The sequence below is a fragment of the Aquarana catesbeiana genome, linkage group LG05 (genome assembly GCF_042186555.1).
Source record: "Aquarana catesbeiana isolate 2022-GZ linkage group LG05, ASM4218655v1, whole genome shotgun sequence".
NCBI lineage: Eukaryota > Metazoa > Chordata > Amphibia > Anura > Ranidae > Aquarana > Aquarana catesbeiana.
In genome coordinates, this window is record NC_133328.1 from 101713879 (window position 1) to 101736649 (window position 22771).

Here is a 22771-nt window from a genome sequence, read left to right on the forward strand (position 1 = left end):
AGAAAAAAAAGTGGTGCATTAAAATATGTTTGAGGATACACTGTAGAACACAAGTCTGACTAGATAAAACTAACTGAATTTTTGAATGCTGACGTTTACTCGGTTTACTTGGTTAACATTTTGTTAGCATTTTGTCTACCTTGGTTCCTCCTTTCCTCCTTTTCGGCTTTGAAGACGCTTTGAAGCACCACTAAAGCTACATGGGGTATAATTTTTGAAGCAAAGGCGAAGCAAAGCAAAAGCAAGGTGTAGACAGGACTGTATGCTAACGATTTTATTTAGTGGCATTTGACTGGCGTTCAGAAAGCTTTAACAAACCGTGTCCAAAGCCTTGTTTTGAAGCAAGTGTAAACTAACCCTAAGGCTGGTTATAAACTTTAGACAGCAGTTGAACATTGAAGGGCACAATTATAACCCCATTAGGATAGAAAATCTTCTAAAGGGTGCAGACGACAATAAAATATTTGCAAGGTTGGCTCTGCTGAACTAGCATGTTTATGTCAGTGCATAAGGTAGGGGTAGGAGGAAAGTAGTACAGGCAGATACTGAAGGTAGATATGTCAGGAGACATTATTAACATATAAACTTGGCCTTCTACACAACAACAAAAAAATCCTTACAAAACTCATCCCCAAAAATGTCTGCCCATAGTGTCTACCTGCAATTGTAGACATGAAACTGTCCAACCAATTCAGCGAATTTAGTGTCTTAAAGAGGAGGTCCAGCCCCCCACGAAAAATTCTAAGTCAGCAGCTACAAATACTGCAGCTGCTGACTTTTAATATATGGATACTTATCTGTCCAGGAAGCCACGATGTCAGTATCCCAGCCGATCTTCGGACTGGCTGTCAGGTGCAGCCGCTGCCATTAATTTCAGCTTCACAGCCGGTCCCCTACTGCGCATGCGCGAAGCATGCTGCGCTTTCTAATTGGTCCGATGGCGGAGGAAGGAGGAGGGGGCTGAACTTCCGAGAGACCGGGCCGCGGCCCCATCTCCCAGAAGTGGGGAACGGTACCTGTCAAAAACAGGTACCCATTCCCCCCTCCCCCCTGAAAGGTGCCAAATGTGGCACCGGAGGGGGAAGGAAACGGATAAGTGGAAGTTCCACTTTTGAGTGGAACTCCGCTTTAAATGATTTAAAGTGAACCTGTGCCCAGATCATGGACCTTTCATAAGGGTGATCTGAAAAGTTCCGCCTGTCAGGTTTTCAGGCTGACCTGATTGGACCCTCCAGTCTCTTCTATGGAGCAGCGGATGTCAGCGGACAAATGTCCGCTGACAAAAGCCGCCATCTGATCTGATCCTGTCCGCTAAAAACAGACAGATGGTGGACCTATTCCCCATCCGTCTGAAAGATCTGATTGGACAGAAACTGAAAGGCGGTCCGTTTCCATCCGATTGCCCCATAGAGGAGAGTGGGACTGTGTCTGTCTGTGTTCGCTCTGCATAGCCGAGCAGACAGGATCGGTCATCTGCCTGCTCAGCGGGGATCAGCGGAGAGATCCCCCGCTGAGTAAGCGGATTCTGCTTCACGAAGGCGCACATGTGAAAGGGGCCTAAGGTATTTACGAATCCTGAACATGCAGTAAAATTATTTCAAAAAAACATTTTTTGTGGAAAATCTCATTTTTAAAATTTACAACACAGACAGTGAAATCCACTGTGAAATGCTTTCCAGGGGCAGTAGAGCAACTGTTAGGCATTCAGGAGGCAACACTGTTTTTTATTTTTTTAAATCCCTAATTAAAATAAAACAAAATAAATCAACTCATGTAAATGTTCAGGTATTTATCTGAACAACTAGCTGGTCAGAAACTTTTGCTGGAGGCCAGTTGCATATAGGGGCTGCAGACAGATATGACTAATCATAAAATCTATACTCATCAGTAGTGTCAGATTGACTGGGACCAGATAATAACTGTCTACATGTACATTCACAAAACAAAATACTATATTAGGGCAAGGTCACATTACGGACATCAATTTTAATGTGAGTCAAACCTTAGTGAGGGTTGGCATTTCATATTAGCACAGGAAATAGATCATGCAATTTTCAGGTAACAATATCCCAGCTCTTAAAGATGCCCATGAAACCTTTCTCTTAAAGGCACATAGGGGGATATTTACTAAAACTGGTGCGCTCAGAATCTGGTGCAGCTGTGCATGGTAGCCGATCAACTTTTAACTTCTGCATGCTCAATTAAGCTTTGACAATAAAACCTGGAAGCTGACTGTTTTCTACGCAGAGCTGCATCAGATTTTGCACTCTCCAGTTTTAGTAAACAAAACCCACTGTTTTTTATTCTCTTTAGCGCAAGTGTCCTCACTCCACTGCAAGTTATAATCACTAGTGATGGAGGTAGCGCCCTTTTAAATCTTCATTGTGCAGAAGCAGTCTGCAGTGCTAGTGCTGGGCTTTCTTTTTAGAAACTACAGCATGTTCACCACAATCCGTGACATGGGGGAACTCTGTATTAAATGTTGGTTTGTAACATAAGGATTTAATGCAGCTAATGAAAAAAAAATATATAAAATACTACTTGATAAACTTGTGAAAAATGAAACATATAAAAGAACAAAGTTTCCTTTTGTGGTAGATCTAAGATAGTTTTGGTGTCTTTTCAGGAGAGAAAATAAATACATTATGCCATATTCTGACTAGAAATGTTGGCTGTTATTGACATCCTCATAAATGACCTTAGATCACAGTTACTGCTAACAGGTTACCATGTGTGTGGCTATAAACCCACAGTATACCACAAACACCTCAAGTCTTCAATATTGCAAAATTATATGTTTGGCCAGGACATACAATGACTGCATCCTCTGTGTAGGGGCATCAGCAATGTTATAAAGATAAGCTGTTCAAAATTTCAAAATAAAATAAACTATCTTCTACTTTCTCAAGAGCAGTACAGTGTAACCACTGCTTCCCCTCCGGAGAAAAAAGCTGAATTCCCATCTGGTGTCACCTTCTTGTTCTTGTAGTAAGGGTCGATATCCTCCAGGGGCTGTCCAATGAGATGTCGAGGAAAGTCCCCGTAGATACGAGGCAGCGATTTGCCGGCCTCCAAGTCGGGATGTGGCTTTGGTTTCCCCTCACTGTTTTCATTGCTTTCTGCTTCTCGGTATTCCTGCTTGGCGCTTCTGGCCTGTTCTTCAGCAATACGCTTCTCAATAGCAGCCAAGGATTCTGGGGTGAAACGGCGGAAAATGTCAGGACTTGGTGGCAACAACAGGACTGCCATATTTTCATCCTGCTCCTTCTGTCCTAATTCTTACTTATAGCATTGGAAACACCTGAAAGACAAAGGAGAAAAAGATGGGTTTCGTCATGGAAGTAAGGAGTCATTTGACATTGTAAGATTTTGCGTAGGATATTCAATGACTTATCACTCTAAAGGAAGAACATTTTACTGAAATAGTATAAGAATCTGATCAGCTGGTTTAAGAAATACTGTACATGAAATTACATCATAACCACATCTAATTTCATTAACCTGCCATTTTCTTTACTAAAAAAACATCATGACTGCATCTATATGACTGATATGAATTCTAGAGTGCCACATAATAAATAAATAATTAAAAGAAATGAATGTGATGTCTTATTAAGTATGACCAGTAGGTCATCCTTCCCGCAGCCCTTTTGTCTTACTGAGGGATACAGCTGCCCCTACTGCTAAAGCATTGACTGCGTTTCCATGTGGTCCTGACACATGTGCCTCCTTCATTTCTCCTTAAGTCCATAGCACTTATTCTCAACCCTGAGGCTCTCCCCAGGGATGGGCAAGCCCCAAAAACATGACCTTCGAAATATTACATTGGCTCCCAGATTACCAGTTATCTAATATGTTCTCAGGAAATAAAATGTTAATAAAGGACACGTATTATCTTAGATGCATATAACAATAAAATGGCCTAGTGGGTGATGATTCCTCCTTGATGAGATTGGTTAGTGTTGTTCTGATGCTAGGATTACACTTGTACCTTTGTTCCATATATTCCTCCCCTCTTACCGTTACCTAACCTTGTTTCTCCATTCCTTCCCCTATCTCTACCTTCCCTCCCATTCTCCCTTCCTTCACCATGTTGACAACTATGCAAGTTATCTTATTGTATGACTTCACCTATGGCCTTGGTCGATTGGTTTTTGGGCACATAGATATGCCTATATATTTAACATGCACTTTGTCATGGGTTTGTTTTGCTTTCTTCTGTATTTTGTAAGTCAATAAAAAATGGCCTGGTGGGGTTTATACCTGAAATCCAGCACCCAAAGAAAGTTTTGCATATGATTATTCTGGGAGTGTTGAATGCTTAGTCTCCCCCTGAGCTCTGTAGTTCCTCCTGTCAACCCCTATGTCATTATAGGAGAACCACATTGGCATCAGGACACCAGGCTTCCAACCAGAGGCGTTGCTAGGTCTACAAAAGATCTGGGGCTAGAGCCCATAGCAGTGTAGTAAAGAAAGTCATACGCTTGGGCGGGCATACACATGTATATGCAGTAATATATGTGTGTGTGTATATATCCCCAGAGAGCCCCCCCACTTACATCAGGGTCTCCAAAGAGCCCCCCCTTACATCAGGGTCCCCACAGAGCCCCCCTTACATCCAGAGAGCCTCTTCCTTACATCAGAGTCCCCAGAGAGCCCCCCCTTGCATCAGGGTCCCCAGAGAGCCCCCCACTTACATCAGGGTTCCCAGACAGCCCCCCTTACATTTTGGTCCCCAGAGAGCCTCCCCCTTAAATCAGGGTCCCCAGAGAGCCTCTACCTTAAAATCAGGGTCCCCAGAGAGCCTACCTCTTGTATCAGGGTCACCAGAGAGCCCCCCACTTACATCAGAGTCCCCAGAGAGCCTCCCCTCCCCTTGGGGACCCCTGCAGAGACTCGGGGCTATGGGTCCCAGATTCGGGGCTATAGCCCCAAAAGCCACCCCCTAGCGACGCCACTCCAACATAACCAAAAGTGTTTGAGATGCAGAATATTCTTTGGTAAAAGTAAAATATAAAGATCGACAATGCAGTGAGCAGAATAGGTGAGTGTTACCTGTAATCTTGTACAAGTACATCTTTGTGTAATTTGTATTCCTGTCTGTATTCTTACTTAGGAGAATTTCTTTTGCTTCCTATCACTGTGATACCCCGCACCAGGACAGAAAGTGAGGGTACATTTCTTTAAAAGGGGCCTAAGAGAGGTTCTGACCCTTCACCCAAGAAAAGTGTTTTTATTGCTGCCTGTGTCCATCTCAGTTCTTCATGTGCCACCAGTTCTGTGGTAAGATCTCCATTACCGTGAAAGAAAAAACAATGAGAAACAAAAGAAGTTCTGACGTTTTCCCCATTATATCCAAAACCAAAAAAGAGAAAGTTGGAATATAGCTGGACTTTAATTAATGAGTCCCATTCACACCACCTTTACTTTATACCATCTACAAGACTACGGAGACTTATTAAACAGAATTTGCAAGAAAATGTGCACAGAACGCCTCCTAGTACATCTTCACTATTATCCTGGGAAAAACTAAATGCATGAAACACTTCATAAAACCACTTGTATATTTAATGAGAAGACAATGAAATAGAACTGCACAAAGCTGTTGGGACATACAGTATCTTACAAAAGTGAGTACACCCCTCAAATTTTTGTAAATATTTTATTATATCTTTTCAAGTAACAACACCGAAGAAATGACACTTTGCTACAATGTAAAGTAGTGAGTGTACAGCTTGTGTAACAGTGTAAATTTGCTGTCCCCTCAAAATAACTCAACACAGCCATTAATGTCTAAACTGCTGGCAACAAAAGTGAGTACACCCCTAAGTGAAAATGTCCAAATTGGGCCCAAAGTGTCAATATTTTGTGTGGCCACCATTATTTTCCAGCACTGCCTTAACCCTCTTGGGCATGGAGTTCACCAGAGCTTCACAGGTTGCCACTGGAGTCCTCTTCCACTCCTCCATGATGACATCACAGAGCTGGTGGATGTTAGAGACCTTGCGTCCTCCACCTTCCATTTGAGGATGCCCCACAGATGCTCAATAGGGTTTAGGTCTGGAGACATGCTTGGCCAGTCCATCACCTTTACCCTCAGCTCCTTTAGCAAAGCAGTGATTGTCTCGGAGGTGTGTTTGGGGTCGTTACCATGTTGGAATACTGCCCTGCGGCCCAGTCTCTGAAGGGAGGGGATCATGTTCTGCTGCAATATCTCACAGTACATGTTGGCATTCATGGTTCCCTCAATGAACTATAGCTCCCAGTGCCGGCAGCACTCATGCAGCCCCAGACCATGACACTAACACCACCATGGTTGACTGTAGGCAAGACACACTTGTCTTTGTACTCCTGACCTGGTTGCCGCCACACACGCTTGACACCAGCTGAACCAAATAAGTTTATCTTGGTCTCATCAGGCCACAGAACATGGTTCCCGTAATCCAATCCCTTATCTTAAGCAAACTGTTTGTGAGCTTTCTTATGCATCATCTTTAGAAGAGGCTTCCTTCTGGGATGACAGCCATGCAGACCAATTTGATGCAGTGTGCAGCGTATGGTCTGAGCACTGACAGGCTGACCCCCCCACCCCTTCAACCTCTGCAGCAATGCTGGCAGCACCCATACGTCTATTTCCTAAAGACAACCTCTGGATATGACGCTGAGCACGTGCACTCAACTTCTTTGGTCAACCATGGCGAGGCCTGTTCTGAGTGGAACCTGTCCTGTTAAACTGCTGTATGGTCTTGGCCACCGTGCTGCAGCTCAGTTTCAGGGTCATGGCAATTCTCTTATAGCCTAGGCCATCTTTATATAGAACAACAATTCTTTTTTTCAGATCCTCTTTGCCATGAGGTGCCATATTGAACTTCCAGTGACCAGTATGAGAGAGTGAGAGTGACAACACCAAATTAAACACACCTGCTCCCCATTCACACCTGAAACCTTGTAACACTAATGAGTCACATGACACCAGGAGGGAAAATGGCTAATTGGGCCCGATTTGGACGTTTTCACTTAGGGGTGTACTCACTTTTGTTCCCAGCGGTTTAGACACTAATGGCTGTGTTTTGAGTTATTTTGAGGGGACAGCAAATTTACACTGTTATACAAGCTGTACACTCACTACTTTACATTGTAGCAAAGTGTAATTTCTTCAGTGTTGTCACATGAAAAGATATAATAAAATATTTACAAAAATGTGAGGGGTGTACTCACTTTTGTGAGATACTGTATTAATCACGAGGACCTTTAAGCTAGCTCTCTATTCCCTGATGTTAAACTCAACGCAATAAAGCAGATGTCCATCGCTTCCACATCCGTCTTGGCAACATGCTGACAGAGCATGATGGAAATTATTAAAGAACATCAGCTCAAGTGCCACAGGTTGGTAACAACCACATTAAATAAACCAACATATTCTGCTAAACAGCACATAGTATAATATATTTGAAAGTGGTTACATTTGCTTTTGTTTTAAAAGCAATAATCACGAATCCATTCACAAAGACGGTATCTGCCTTCTAGCATGGAAGTAAATAAGAAGATTATGTTACATAATATCTTCTAATGCACAGCATAGCATATCAGTAACTTCTTTTTTTAATGTAGAAGAACGTGACATGCATTTAAAGAATGTCGAAGAGGGAGAAGGTTAAGCTGCGAAAATTAATAACAAACATCGTACTCAACAAAGTATAATTATAATATAAAGGATGAGAAACTTAGGCATAAGTGTGCTTTCTGGTTTATTATATACAATTGCCTTCCCTCTTTTGTGTTAATTATTTTAATAAGATCATACTGTCTACTGTTTGATTAGACAGTAAACATTGTTGCTTCCTGAGAAATAGTATTTAAAAAAAACGGTCATGAGATAATGAAGTTGGTTTCCACTGCTGACCTCCTTCTAAAACTTCACAGATGTGTACTGAGGAGTGTCTGGTACAAAAATGTATTTCACTTGAAGGATTTTTTGGGACATTTAATAATTAAATGCATCAAATATAACTAACACATTATTGAGAAAAAAAAGTCTCCTCCTTCTTTAAGGCTTTATAATTTGATGTTAAAATGTTACTAAACCCAGGATCCTACATTCACTATATCTGGTCTCCCACAGTGCACAGAACATGGAAATGCAATTATTTTAGTAAATATAAACAGCTAAATACCTTTTCTCATAAGCAGTATATAGCAGTCTTGTGACTTCTATCAGTGTCTAGTTAAAGCTTGTAGGAGGAGTTTTCATTCTACTCTGACTGTCCTATGAGGCTGCAGGACCCCGACCCTCTGTCTGGACAGTGCTGATTGGCCCTGTGCTGATCACATGCACCCTCCCAAGAAAAAAAAACTCCATAGACTCTGTGTTGTCAGGAAATTATTAGGGGACAATGGAAGGAAGGGAGAGTCAGAGAAGCCAGGATCCAACACCTTTTTCACACAATGCTTTACTGCATATACAGACTGATTTTACTATTGTGGGTTTAGTAACACTTTATTATAATCACAACAGAATGTTAATGCTTGATGAAGACTAATACCCTGAGGAAGGGGAAGCCTTTTTCCCTTGAAGCCACGAACATGGCTGTATTTGACATTGACATTTTAACCATTAAGGCTTCATTCACATGGCCGTAAAAAAAATGTGTTATTTAACTACGGATTTAAAAACACGGCTGCATTGTTTTCGATGCAGCTATTCAAGCAGCTGCGTAAACATGCACTGCATTAAGATCTGTAACACAGAATTCGAAAGTCTGCATCTAAGAACATGCGCTTTACGTGCTTACGTGTATAAACACGTTTATACATGTATCTAAGAGTCTTACGTTAAGTCTTAACAGAGGGGAAAAATAATTGATCATTATGGGTGCATATGCAACTTTACGCGTTTAACTGCTTGCTAAGTCAAATGACAGCGGGGCAGTGCAGCTCCTGTTCTGGGACGCCATCATATGATGGCGCCCAGAACGGCTGCTCTCGCATGCCCGCGGGGGCGCACAGCGCAGTGATCGCGACCGCACCGTGTTGCTAGGACACAGCGCGACCCCGATCTGTATAAAGAGCCACGTCCGCGGGTCTTTAACCATGTGATCGGCTGTGTCCAATAACAGCTGGTCATATGTAAGCAAGGAAGTGCCGGTAATCGTCTCTCCTCGCCTCACACTGACAAAGTGTGAGGAGAGGAGAGCCGATCAGAGGCATCCCCTCACAAGGGGACATGTAGGAATGTAATCAGGGCACTGATTACAATAAAGAAATACAGTGTCACAATACAGTGCCAACCATTGCCCACCAATGCCAGCATACAGTGCCCATCAGTGGCAGCAAGCAGTGCCCACCACTGCCCACAAGTACCACCAATCAGTGCCCATCAATGCCCATCAATGCTGTCCATCAATGCCCATCAGTGTCGCCCATCAGTGCCACCCATCAATGCCCATCAGTGCCCTTAGGTACCGCCTATCTGTGCCGCCTATCTGTGCTGCCTATCCGTGCCCACCAGTGCCGCCTATCAGTGCCTGCCACTGCTGCCTATCAGTGCCCACCAGTGCCGCCTATTAGTGCCCATCAGGCCACCTAACAGTGCCCATCAGTGCCGCCTATCAGTGCTCATCAGTGCCATATATCAGTGCCACCTATCAGTGCCCATAAGTGCGGCATATTAGTGTCTCCTCATCAGTGCCCATAAGTGCCGCCTCATCAGTGCCCATAAGTGCCACCTCATCAATGACCACCAGTTAAGCCTATCAGTGCCCATCAGTGCCCATCAGTGCCACCTCATCATCGCACATCAGTGAAGGCGAAAAATTACTTAGTTACAAAATTTACTGACAGATAAAAGTAAAAAACATATTTTTTTCAAAATTTTTGTTCTATTTTTTTTTTTATTGTAAAAAATAAAAAACCCAGCAGTGATTAAGTACCACCAAAAGAAAGCTCTATTTGTGTGAAGAAAATGGCAATTGTCATTCAAAGTGCGACAGCGCTGAAAGCTGAAAAATGGCTTGGGCAGGAAAGGGGTATTAGTGCTTGGTAGGTAAGTGGTTGCAAGTGGCGCAAGTGTTTTACTGATCATTACGCAGAAACTTTTCTCCTAGAAAACACATGTGTAATAACATCAGTAACATTTTTATGGCCATGTGAATGAGGTCTTAATGTCCCAAAAAGTCCTTCAAGTGAGATGAACTTTTGTATCACGCACTCTTCAGAACACATCAGAGAGGTAGCAGCTTAAGACCTGAAGTGGGTCTATCTATACTAAACTTCAACCTCAGATCTGCTTCTTTGAAGGAAAAATCATGTTACCAACTTTTAATGCTATCAGTCCAGCACTATCACACACAAATCAGGCTTCTTAAAATTTTGGCTTCCTGGCTGTCAACCCCACTGGCTTTTATTTGTTCCAGGTCACTGACTTAAAACAAGTATGCATCAAGTTAAATAAAAACTACAGATTTGTAAAGGGGGATCAGTATGACAGATAAGCAACTAAAATTTCTTTAAAGACTGGAAAAAAAACCCACTAAAGTCCCCTAGGAGCAGCAGAAAAAATGTCCAAGAGGCCTAAAAGGCATTGCAATGTATAAGAATATTTTCTACATGACTTTATTAGGGATATGCAATATAAATACATGTGAAAGCAATGCTGTGTCATGGTACTTTCTGGCTTGGAACCACTAACAGGTAAATGCCAGAGAGATCATTCTTGGCTCAGACAGTGCTGCCGGAAAGGAGTACAAGATGAAAGAAAGGTACACAGAAATAAGAAAAGGATGAGAACAGAGTTGACATCGGGGACAAGGAATAGCTAACAGGCTAAAAGCCTCACAACGTTTCAATCTAGGTGCCCAGGGGTCTTTCAAGATCCTATCCTAATTACATTATCCTGCATCAAGTTTTGGACTACATAAATGACATCCCATGATGTGACGATACCAAAACAACAACAAAATGACCACTTCTATTATCAGATTTCGTACGTTTATATTAGTACCATACAAATTCCAAAAAATTTACATCCCTAATGTGCAAACCAAAATTTACATTCCTAATGTACAAACCAAAACCAAAACTTCTTACTTCCTATTTCTACAAGGCAAATAAGGTACATAGACAAGAGAAGCAGCTTCCATTGCTCCATTTACATAATCTCAGTACCTACAAAACTTATTTCCAATAAAAACGCTATAGTATACTTTTCACCATATGTTGGTAATAAGAAAATCCTGTAAGCACTAATAAATTCTCAAGTTACTTCCGTTAATCCAAATTTATTAGAAAACCATAGAAATCGTTTAGTTACCGTATTTATCGGCGTATAACACGCACCGGCGTATAACACGCACCCCAATTTAGGAGGGAATTTTAAGGAAAAAAAAACTTTTAGGAGGGAAGTTGAAGGGAAAAAAACGTACATTTAAATGCCGATCATTGCAGCCTTCTCAGTGCAGCCTTGCCCCAGTGCAGCCATGTCAGTGCAGCCATGTCAGTGCAGCCTTCCCCAGTGCAGCCTTCCCCAGTGCAGCCATGTCAGTGCAGCCTTCCCCAGTGCAGCCTTGTCAGTGCAGCCATGTCAGTGCAGCCATGTCAGTGCAGCCATCTCAGTGCAGCCTTCTCAGTGCAGCCTTCCCCAGTGCAGCCTTGCCCCAGTGCAGCCTTGCCCCAGTGCAGCCTCCCCCAGTGCAGCCTTGTCCCCAGTGCAGGCTTCGATCCCCTGTCCCTGCTTTGTGGGCTTCAAAATCACCGACCGCGATTTGAAAATGGCGCCGCCGGCGCCGAAATACACAGAGCCGGTCCTCGGCTCTTTCCGGCGGCTCTCGTTCACTTTCGGTTCCACTCGTAGTCCCGAGCGGAGCTATCCGAGTAGGTTCGGATAGCTCCGCTCGGGACTACGAGTGGAGCCGAAAGTAAACGAGAGCCGCCGGAAAGAGCCGAGGACCGGCTCTGTGTATTTCGGCGCCGGCGGCGCCATTTTCAAATCGCGGTCGGCGATTTTGACACTTTGACAGCTCGGGATCGCAGGGGATCGGCGTATAACACGCACCTGCGACTTTCCCCTGATTTTAAGGGGAAAAAAGTGCGTGTTATACGCCGATAAATACGGTAGTTCAAAATAATATTTTTTATTCAAATAAAATGTTGCAAAGAGCACTTAAATCCACAAAGAGCTAGGCAACAAGAAAATGTGTTTGTAAGAAGAACATTGCTATTTAATGCTCATGGACCTAAATAAATCTAAAATCCATAGCAACGTCTTCACTATCTTTTTTTTGCTGGTTCAAACTGATTTGGCCTTAGCAGTGATGCTAATAATCACTGAACTTCTTTTGCTTCCTGTTTGAAGACTCTATAAATAAAAAAGAACAAGTTGTCTTTATTCAGACTTACGGTATGGGTAACTACATGGGAACTAATACTTCCTGTACTTTGACAACTGAACAGCAGTGAAGTGGACCATCATGCATAGATAACATTCTATGAGCTAAGACAGAACATTGCCGATACTTTAAAAACAGCAAAGCTGAAGGTAGACCAGGGTCAATTATACTCAACAGGTCAGTCATAATCAGTCTAAGTTCATATACATATATATAGGTCTATATCAGATGATATCCTGGAGAGATCTGTCATGATTTTTCCTAAAAGATTCTTGGAAATGCCAAGCAAAAAAATTACAGAAGCAAGCACATTTTTCATAGAAAATATTATTAGTATGTTTCCTAAACAGCCAAGATATAACTGTCCTGAGAAATACATGGACCTCTTATTTCATGCTGTTCCAATTTGTTTTCTATTTTAATTATAAAATTGGGACTGATCTTATAACTACAGCAGGAAGACCATCTCACTTCCAATTAGGGAGTAGAAAGTGGCTCCTGGAAAAAAAAATATATATAACAATAGTAATATAATAATAGAAGTATAATAGAAAATATGTGAGCGTTTAACAGGTAAAACTTTGTTGTAAAGTTTTCTAAAATCCTTGCAACATGTAACTTGTAACTAAAAAGCGTTGGATTGCTTTTTCCCAACAATTGTTGACTTATATTTGAAAAATACTACTCAATAGAGCACACACAGATGGTAGGAAATGAGCACACTGTTACTACCAATCCTTACAAAAATATTGAATAACATTTATTTATTCACAAATAATGAATGAAGATATAACACAAAAAAGTTTGCTTGGGTACCTAAGTTATTGCTATAGACCCAACACCCCATATACAACACCAAGTGCTAAATTAGCTATTATTTGGAAGGATTAGTGGTAGCAGTGTGCAGTCATTTCCTAATGTCTTTTGAGTACTTTTGTATATAATAGTTATAATGAAGAAGTGTTAAAGAACTGACTCCTGTTCTTCATCATTTTTTCCCAAAAATGGATTTATACATTAAAACTTAGATTCTTTGTTTTCAATTATTAAGGATTTGGGGAATGCATTTGACTACTATATTAGTTCAAAAATAATGGCTATGGTAAGGATTCCTTGTAAGTAGCTGGCATGTGCTTCAAACTCAATGTTTAATACTAAGGGGTCTTTTATATTTTTTACAAGAGTCATACATCAATCCCCAAACAAAAAATAAAAATTCTAACTGGATTTAACTGGAAAACATGTGAATCCTGGGTGGAAGTTGTGTGACTTTTCTGTGAAAAAAATATAAATAGACTCGTGAATGTTGTGTTGGCTTAGCCTTTAATTCTAAAAACAAGTAAATCGACAAATACATACAAATTAGTGACCTTTCATCTCTGAAAGGATTTATGATTCTATTCAGCCACTTTTGTAGTTTATACACCTCCACTAAACAACAGAGACAGGTAGGTGAAACCCCTTTTTTTGTTGGAGTACCAGCCTGCTAAGAATTGGTAGACAGGGAGATGGAGCAGGGGAGATCGATTTATCTGGAAAGACTTTTCTGCAGATACTCCAGTTAACACCAATGGTAGGATGAGATTTAAGAGATTGCAGTACATCAAGTGAACACCACTAAAGGGCAGGTAACGGAACACCTGTCACAGTCTGCTCAATAGTCACTCATTGAGCGGACTATGTCTACACCAGTCAATGACTTTAGTGACAGGCATCCTGGTAGTCATGAAGCTTCGCTTGTCGAAGGAGCGCTTGGCTCCTGGTCCTTTAGGTGTTTTCAGATGCTGGGCAGTGAGGTTTATGATTATGTGACAACTGTGATTGGCTATCATAGCAATTACATGATCGGAAAGCTTTCAGCTAGCTGCTAGTAACTGTGCCGGATGCGTGTGCTCCCGTCTCTGCAAATTAATATGCAAATATTGATGCAAAAATATGCGGCTGATTGGCACCAAGGCCCACCCTCCAAAAGGCTGTCTATTTGCATACCGTTGGCACCTAGGGGTTAAAGTGGAACTAAAGGCCAAACTTTTTTTATTTTGGCTAGAGTAAAGGTCATAAACCCCTGGCAGTAATTTTTTTTTTTTTTTTTGCCATCCATATTACCATTGGGTAGATTTAGTTTTACTTTCTGTCCCATTATATAAACAGGAAAGAGGAAATCGGTAAAAGTGAGGGAATCCCTGGTTGTCACCAGGATCACCAGAACTAGTGTCCCTTCCGGAAGATTTCCCTTCTATCCCTGTTCTAGTAACAACCTGAAATTTGATTTGTATTACTTTATGCCTTTTTATCTATCTGAAGCAAAAACCCAAAACAAAAAGGCACTGCTGATTTTTATCTGCAGTTTAATCAGTAACCACAATATAATTGTTAAAAAGTAAAGCAATTTCTGCATTATGCCAGGATACTCTTCAACACTTTGATTTAGTTTCCCTCGCAGCAGAATCATTTTAAAATCTACCTTTGCTGTTGAGTTCAAGGATCGGTAAAATACAAATTACTTATATATATAGTTACATAGTAGGTGAGGTTGAAAAAAAACACAAGATGTAGAATTTCTCTCACAAGCAGCTGCAATTTGACAGTGTGGCTGCCTGTGTCGTATTGATGAGATTTACCAATTATTCAAGAGTGAGAGAGCTGAGTCTACTGCAGTGTCCTTCACCAGTATCGCTAACAATATGTCACCTACTGTATGTGTGGGAAATGATATTACCATCAGAATCAAAACCTCAATCACAGTAAGTTCAGATAAGCATCTAAAACTTTTACATAATTGCTTCTGGACATTCTTTTGTGTGTATATATATATATATATATATATATATTTAAAGAATAATGGAGCATGACATATAAGGCATTAACACTGTTACATATAGGTAGTACATTTTGTCTTATGCTGGCCATACACTATACGAAAAATCGTCCAAACACATTTTCGAAAAAAGAACATTCGGCCATGAGCGCAAACGATAGGGCCATCATGTATTGACCGATAAATCGTTCAGTGGACATAAATTATTGCATTTTTTTGTTCATTTTTTTACATATACCTAGTGCAAACAGTTTGAACGGGAAACATATTAACATTTCAATTTATCAATCGTTCGGCAGAAAATGTCCAAACTTGTCCTTTGTTTTATCGGCTCAAAAATGTCCCAACGATTATCGATTTTGTGCCCATTAACTGGCTGAAAAACGAACGAACTGTCTAAATGACCGAATTTCCGCCGATTTTTCGTATAGTGTATGGCCAGCATTAAACAGACACCATCATCTGGCACTTATTACTAATCATGTAACATATTCCCGAATGAATCACTTATGATCACTTTACAGATAACCTCTAAAAATGTCCAAACATTTCCCTGGACTGTTTTGGGAAAGTTTCTGGACATCTTTAATATAGCTTATACACACACTCCAAGCAAAAAACAATACTCTTGTAGTGCTTGTCAGGTCTAGGGCCAGAGGAATAAGGTTTATAACTTACCTCACTTAAGCAAGCTTCCTCCATCTGTATGCCTGTAAAGCCTCTTCCCTAAGACGCTCCAGTTAGCAGTCACATTAGTACAATTAAGGAGCAATAGCCCTGCATTGTATGTGTAGATGCCGAGGACCTGCCCACAACCTGGAGTGTCAGGGAAAAGAGAAGAACCCTGGGAGCTGAGGAGAGCGAGGAATAAGGTAAGGTTCTTATTTGTTTAAATAAAAACAAATAAGCTAATGCTATAGCCACAGATGGCAATGTTTTGTTATGCTGGAACACTCATGTATAATAATATTCTTTAATAAAACTATTGCGGTCATTTTACTACAAGGCAAATTATCCTGATCCTTTACATCATGCAATGTGAAACTCAATACTTAATGTGTAGAAGCCCAAAAAAGAAAGTCCCTTATTTGCTCCTTTTCAGTGTGTTAACTATATTATTAACAGCATTTTGTTAGGTATGTTTGGTAACTGCAAAAAATTACTTGTTGATCTTGTCAAACATCTTGTGCGCTAATAATTTCCTGTGCTCTTTGGATGACATGGGAAGGATCAAAAAGTGAAGAGAGAGGTCATGGAAGGAAGTGAAGGAGAATGATCAAAGAGCAAGGAGACCATGCTTGGATGCGGAAAAAGGAAAAGTGCATGGTTGGTATCAGGGAACAGTCAAAGAAGGGAGGAGAGAGAGCATGGATGGAAGAGAAGAAGAATGAACGGAAAGGAGATAGAAAATGGTTGTAAGTGGAGAAAAATGGTCAGAGAAGGAAGGAAAGAGAGAATGGATGGAAGAGTAAGAATGAACAGAAAGGAGAGAGAGTATGGTTTGAAATCAAGAAGAGTGGTCAGAGATGGGAGGAGAGAGCATGGATAGAGAAGAATGGTTAGAAATCAAGAAGAGTGGTCAGAGATGGGAGGAGAGAGCATGGATAGAGAAGAATGGTCAGAAAGACAGCAGGGACAGAAGACATGAAGAATCAACAGAAAGGAGAGAGAGCATGGTTGAAAGTGGAGAAGAATGGTCAGAGAAGGGAGCAGAGAGAGCCTGGATGGAAGAGAAGAAGAATGAACAGAAAGGAGAGAGAGCATGGTTGCATGTGGAAAAGAATGATCAGAGAAGGGAGGAGAGAGAAGCAAGAGAAGAAGTTTGAACAGAAAGGCAAGAGAACATGGCTGTAATTGGAGAAAAATGGTCAGAGAAGAGAGCATAGATGGAGGAGGATAAGCAAAACCGAAAGGTGAGACACATGGTTAGAAGTTGAGAAGAGTGGTCAGAGATAGGGAGAGAGGGAATGAATGTAAGAGCAGAAGAATGAACAGAAAGGAGAGAGAGCATGGTTGGAAGAGAAGAATAGTCATCATAGATGGGAGGAGAGAGCATGGATGGAAGAGAAGAAGAATGGTCAGAGAGACAGCATGGACGGACGAGAACAATCAACAGAAAGGAGAGAAACCATGGTTGGAAGTGGAGAAGAATAATCAGAGAAGTGAGGAGAGAGAGATAGCATTGATGGCAGAGAAGAAGAATAAACAGAAAGGAGAGAGAGCATGGTTAAAAGTAGAGGAGAATGGTCAGGGAGGAGGGAAGTGAACATGAATAAATTACATCTTGGATATGATTTGATGCTACAAAAAAAACATACTCTTCACAATCATACAGTTTTAATGCATTAGTCTCATAGAAGGCTGAACACCTGGATGTTTTCATCTAATGTCTTTAAGCAGTGTGATTCTATATTGTCACTGAGTTCATTGTATATTATTAATTTGTTCAAAGAAGAGGAAGTATTCGCCAGGGCTTGGGCTAAGGTGCATTTTTATGGATGTACAGCATTTATGTAAGCAAATAGCTAAATCCGTATGCAAAAACATAAAACTTTCACAGACATCGTAACCAAGCTATACTGTTTTATATTTCTTTCTTAAAGCGCTCTAGTCAAATGTGAAAAACCTTAAGTAATACATATTTGTGTTAAATGTTTTAAAACAGTGCTACATATAATTATTGTGGTGGTTCATCCTAAAACACAATTATTCCCTGCATACTAGTTGAAATTTCAAAGCAGGTTTGGATTGCCTGCGCTGACAGCATGGCCAATTTAGGGCTTAAATGAGTCAATTAAAAAAAACATTAAATTAATTTTTATACAAATACTGATAATTTAATCACTGGAAACTTGGAAACTATTTAAACTGTAGGCAGCATATCTCTGTAATCAAATACTGAAACCTTTAAAACCAGAAACAAGATTGGCAAGTGCATGGCAGGAATTAACTATATAAAACCTTTTTTTTTTTTTTTTTTTAGAGGATAATATAATAGTTTGTAGGGATTCACAGTTGGTTTTAATTTAGGTCTATCAATAGAACTGGACGAATTAAACATTTTTTTAAGATTTTGCAAATTCAGCAAGTAAGTTTAAACAGCTGGACTCTTGTTTAACAACTTAAATACCAGGCACTTTTCCCCCTTCCTGCCCAAGCCAATTTTCAGCTTTCAGCGCTGTCGCTGTTTAAATGACATTTGCGCAGTCATGTTACACTGTATCCAAAATTTTTATCATCTTGTTCCCACAAATAGAGCTTTCTTTTGGTGTTATTTGATAACCTCTGAGTTTTTATTTTTTGCTACACAAATAAAAAAAAGACCGAAAATTTTGAAAAAAAAAAAAAAAAGTTTTTCTTCGTTTCTGTTATAAAATTTTGTAAATAAGTACATTTTCTCCTGCACTAATGGGCACTGATGAGGCTGCACTGATGGGCACTGATAAGGCTGTACTGATGGGCACTGATGAGGTGGCACCAATAAGGCTGCACTGATGGGCACTGATGATGGGAACTGTTATGTGACACTGATAGGTGGCACTGATATGCAGCACTGATGGGCACTCATAGGTGGCACTGATGGGCACTGATAGTTGACACTGATGGGCACTGCAAGGCTGCACTGATGGGTACTTATGGGTGGCACGGATGGGCACTGATAGGCGGCACTGATGGGCACTGATGCGCACTGATAGGTGGCACTGATGGACACTGATGGATGGCACTGATGAACACTGATAGATGGCACTGATGGGCATCACTGATAAGGAGGCAATGGCAGGCATTAGTGATGGGCACTGATTAGCACCATTTGTGGGCACTCATTGGCACCATTTGTGGGCACAGATTGGCATCCCTGGTGGCCATGGGTGGCATACCTGGTGGTCTTCAGTGGTGGCCATCCCTGGTGGCCTGGGTGGGCATCCTCAGGGGGGCTGCACTGATAATCAATCAGCACAGACTGCCCCTATGAGAAGGATAGCAGCCAATCAGCTCTCCTCTACATGCGTTCAGGGCGCACTGCGGCTTGTTATCCTGATCACATCACATGACGTCCGGTCAGGATAATGAAACACTTTGCCGCCGTCATATTGCTATACGGCAGGCGGCGATTGGTTAATTTTATGAAAGCAGTTCCTTCATTACCTCACAATTAAAGATCATTTTACAACTTACTCAAGGGCAAGTGGATGGTTTTGGGCATATTATCTTTATATTTGTCCATCCAGTATTGAGATGTAAATATCCCTCACAATCGGCAAGGTAGGTGGGTGAAACCACCAACCATTAAGGAATACAGTGGTGTCCTTTCTCTACCTGCAGCCTTGACAGAAAAAGCAGCAGCAGCTGATTAAGTAATTAATATTTACAGAAAATACATTCACTATTTACGAGCAAATATACAAAAAATACATTTACTATTTATGAGTGGTAAATATTGAACAAGTGTGCAGTAATTCAGGCTGTAATATCCATTGTAATGAGCCACACATTGCCTGTGTCAAGCTTGTGACGGCTTGTCAACAAGTAAATAGTAAAAGCATATTTTGCTTTTAACCGGACATGTCTTAACCAAAATCTGTCATGACCTCTGTTTATTTATAGTAGTTATAGAGAGCAGAGACGGCCACTGATGACAAAGGTAAGACTTCCCGGGAGGCAATTAACAGGAATTTTCAGAATGGCCGGAAGACAACTATCACTGCCATGTAAGAGATCCCAGGAAGAAAAATCTGCTGCATTTGTGGATGTTTGTTTTATTTTTATGGCCACGGGATTCTTGCCAACAGTGGGGAATTGTTTCATGGCTGAATATTACACTTCACCGGTACGCTGGATGTTCACAAATATAAAGGATATACGTAGATAAAGACCCACTGAGTGGAAAGAAACATGCACACTTTTGCTAAATTGTTAACTTGAAAGTAAACCTGTGGCCAGCCTATAGATCTTACAGCGGAACTTCACCCAAAAGGGGAAGTTATGCTTGTTTGCATCCTCCCCTCCACTGCCACATTTGGTACTTTTTGGGGAAGTGGATATTTGACAGGTACCCGCTCCCACTACTGCACCATGGAGATCTGAGCCGGAAGTTTGGCCCCCTCATTCCCCACAGATTTCTGGAGCCTGCACCCAAAGCTGATTGAAGAATTGGCTTGGGTGAGGACATCACTGGATCCCTGGACAGGTAAGTGTCATGATATTAAGAGTCAGCAGCTGCAGTATTTGTAGCTGCTCAACTTTATTTGTTGAAGGGGAGCCCGGAGCTCCTCTTTAAGTATTTACATATTCCTTAATCACTATTAAACCACCAATCCTTAGATATGATGGCTGCATTAGTTTTCTTTCTTAGGCTTTCTTCTATTCTCATCAGGTGATCCAGCCAGTAAGTCTATTGTTTTTTCAAAAGAACATGCTGTCCTGCAATTGTATTGTTATTGTATTGCAAATATAGGGATGAGACAAACCATTTAACACTGACCTGGGGATAGGGGGGTGGTTTCCAATAATCATCTTTTATTTATTTATGTAAACCCTTTATCCCAAATGGAAAAAACTGCAGTAACGGTTTATAAAGCGTTAGCTGGAGTTTGACTTCAATCTGCAATTGAAATGTAAGTGCATTTAAATCTGCTTGTCCATACAAACACTCCCCTCACCTTCCCCTAGACTGACAATGCTGCTGTACAAAGATGCCCCCTGTGCACTCGTCCAGAATGAGTTAATAAGCGTTTAATGAGCATTAAAAAAGCTCCTCCAAACTCCCTATTGGCATTTGACATGCATTTTTGGCACTTTAAAATTGCACCACAATCATCTATTATTAACTGTAATGTACTACCGCACCACAACCGCATGCTGGCACGGTTGTGGTGTGTTACCATAGACTTGAATAGATGGAGTTGAAGTGCTTTCAAACTTGACATGAGGCTTCAAAATTGAAGTGAAGCGACGCTAAAGCTTCATGTTTTGATTATGTGAACAGCACTGTCCATAGTATCATTTGCATAAGTGTTTGAGGGTCATTAAAAACGCCCCACAAACACCAGCTTTCAACGTCAGTGTGAACTAGGCCTAATACAGGAGGTGTGTTACTGGCCGGATCACCAGGTGAAAACAGAGGGAAAATAAGCCTAAAAAAGTAAAATTAATGCAGACATCACATCTAATGATTGGTAAGCTTTTGAGTTTAATACTGCTTAACGAGCACTAAATGAGTTTAACACACGCCTTCACTGACTGTAGCTGTAGACAGTGTGGAGTAATTTACCCTATTTCACAACAAGCACTGAAGTCATGTTGACAGTTTGTATCCCCCTGCTTCACCTCTCAGCTCCTGCATTGTTTAGGTTAGAGATTTGAAGGCTAAAAGGCTGCTGAATCACTGCTGGGAGGGGGAAGCAGGGTAAAATGAATTGGGCTTCATTGTCTCTGCTGTGAGCTTTCAAGCTGAATTATGGTATTCCAGAGAGTTTACAGCCACAGAGGTCAGTGAATGCTGGATTTCCCGACCGCCTCACGCAGATATAATGCGGCAGAAGGGCACGTACAGGCAGAATCACGTACCTGTACGTTGACCTTTAAGAGGCGGCTTGCGGGCGCACGCACACGCCCGCAGGGAGCTTCATGAGCGTGATCGTGGCTCCCCATGATCATCTCACGGGGAGGGAGAACGGGGAAATGCTGATGTAAACAAGCATTTCCCCATTCTGCCTAGTGACAGGACACTGATCACAGCTCCCTGTAATCTGGAGCAGTGATCAGTGTTGTGTCACACACAGCCCCTCCCCCCCACAGTTAGAATCACTCCCTAGGACACACTTAACCCCCTACAGCACCACCTAGTGGTTAACCTCTTCACTGCCAGTCACATTTACACAGTAATCCAGTGTTTCTCAACTCCAGTCCTCAAGGCACCCCAACAGGTCATGTTTTTAGGATTTCCCTCAGATGAAACAGCTGTGGTAATTACTAAGGCAGTGAAACTGATCAAATCACCTGTGCAAAATAATGGAAAGCCTGAAAACATGACCTGTTGGGGAGCCTTGAGGACTGGAGTTGAGAAACACTGCAGTAATCAATGCATTTTTAATTGCACTGATCGCTGTATAAATGTAAATGGTCCCAAAATCGCTGCAAAAGTGTTCGATCTGTCCACCATAATGTCGCAGTCACGATGAAAATCGTTGATCGCCGCTATTACTAATAAAAAAAAAATTAATTAAAAATGCCATAAAACTATCCCCTATTTGCAAACGCTATAACTTTTGCGCAAACCAATCAATAAACGCTTATTGCGATTTTTTTTTACCAAAAATATGTAGAAGAATATGTATCGGCCTAAACTGAGGGAAAAAAAAAATTTATATTTTTTTGGGGGATATTTATTATAGCAAAAAGTAAAAAATAATGCGTTTTTTTCAAAATTGTCGCTATTTTTTTGTTTATAGCACAAAAAATAAAAACCGCAGAGGTGATCAAATACCACCAAAAGAAAGCTCTATTTGTGGGGAAAAAGAGACGTCAATTTTGTTTGAGAGCCACCTCGCACGACTGCGCAATTGTCAGT

General features: G+C 41.2%; 1 protein-coding gene across 1 annotated transcript in view; it reads right to left on the reverse strand.

Annotated features, from left to right (window-relative positions):
• LOC141144373 (sodium channel protein type 5 subunit alpha-like) overlaps positions 1-22771 on the reverse strand; it is a 586505-nt gene that overhangs the window by 420359 nt on the left and 143375 nt on the right. Inside the window, exon 2 of the mRNA XM_073630007.1 lies at positions 2974-3301. Coding sequence (XP_073486108.1) covers positions 2974-3249 — 276 coding nt within the window. The 5' untranslated portion in view covers positions 3250-3301. The remainder of the gene's footprint in view (positions 1-2973; positions 3302-22771) is intronic.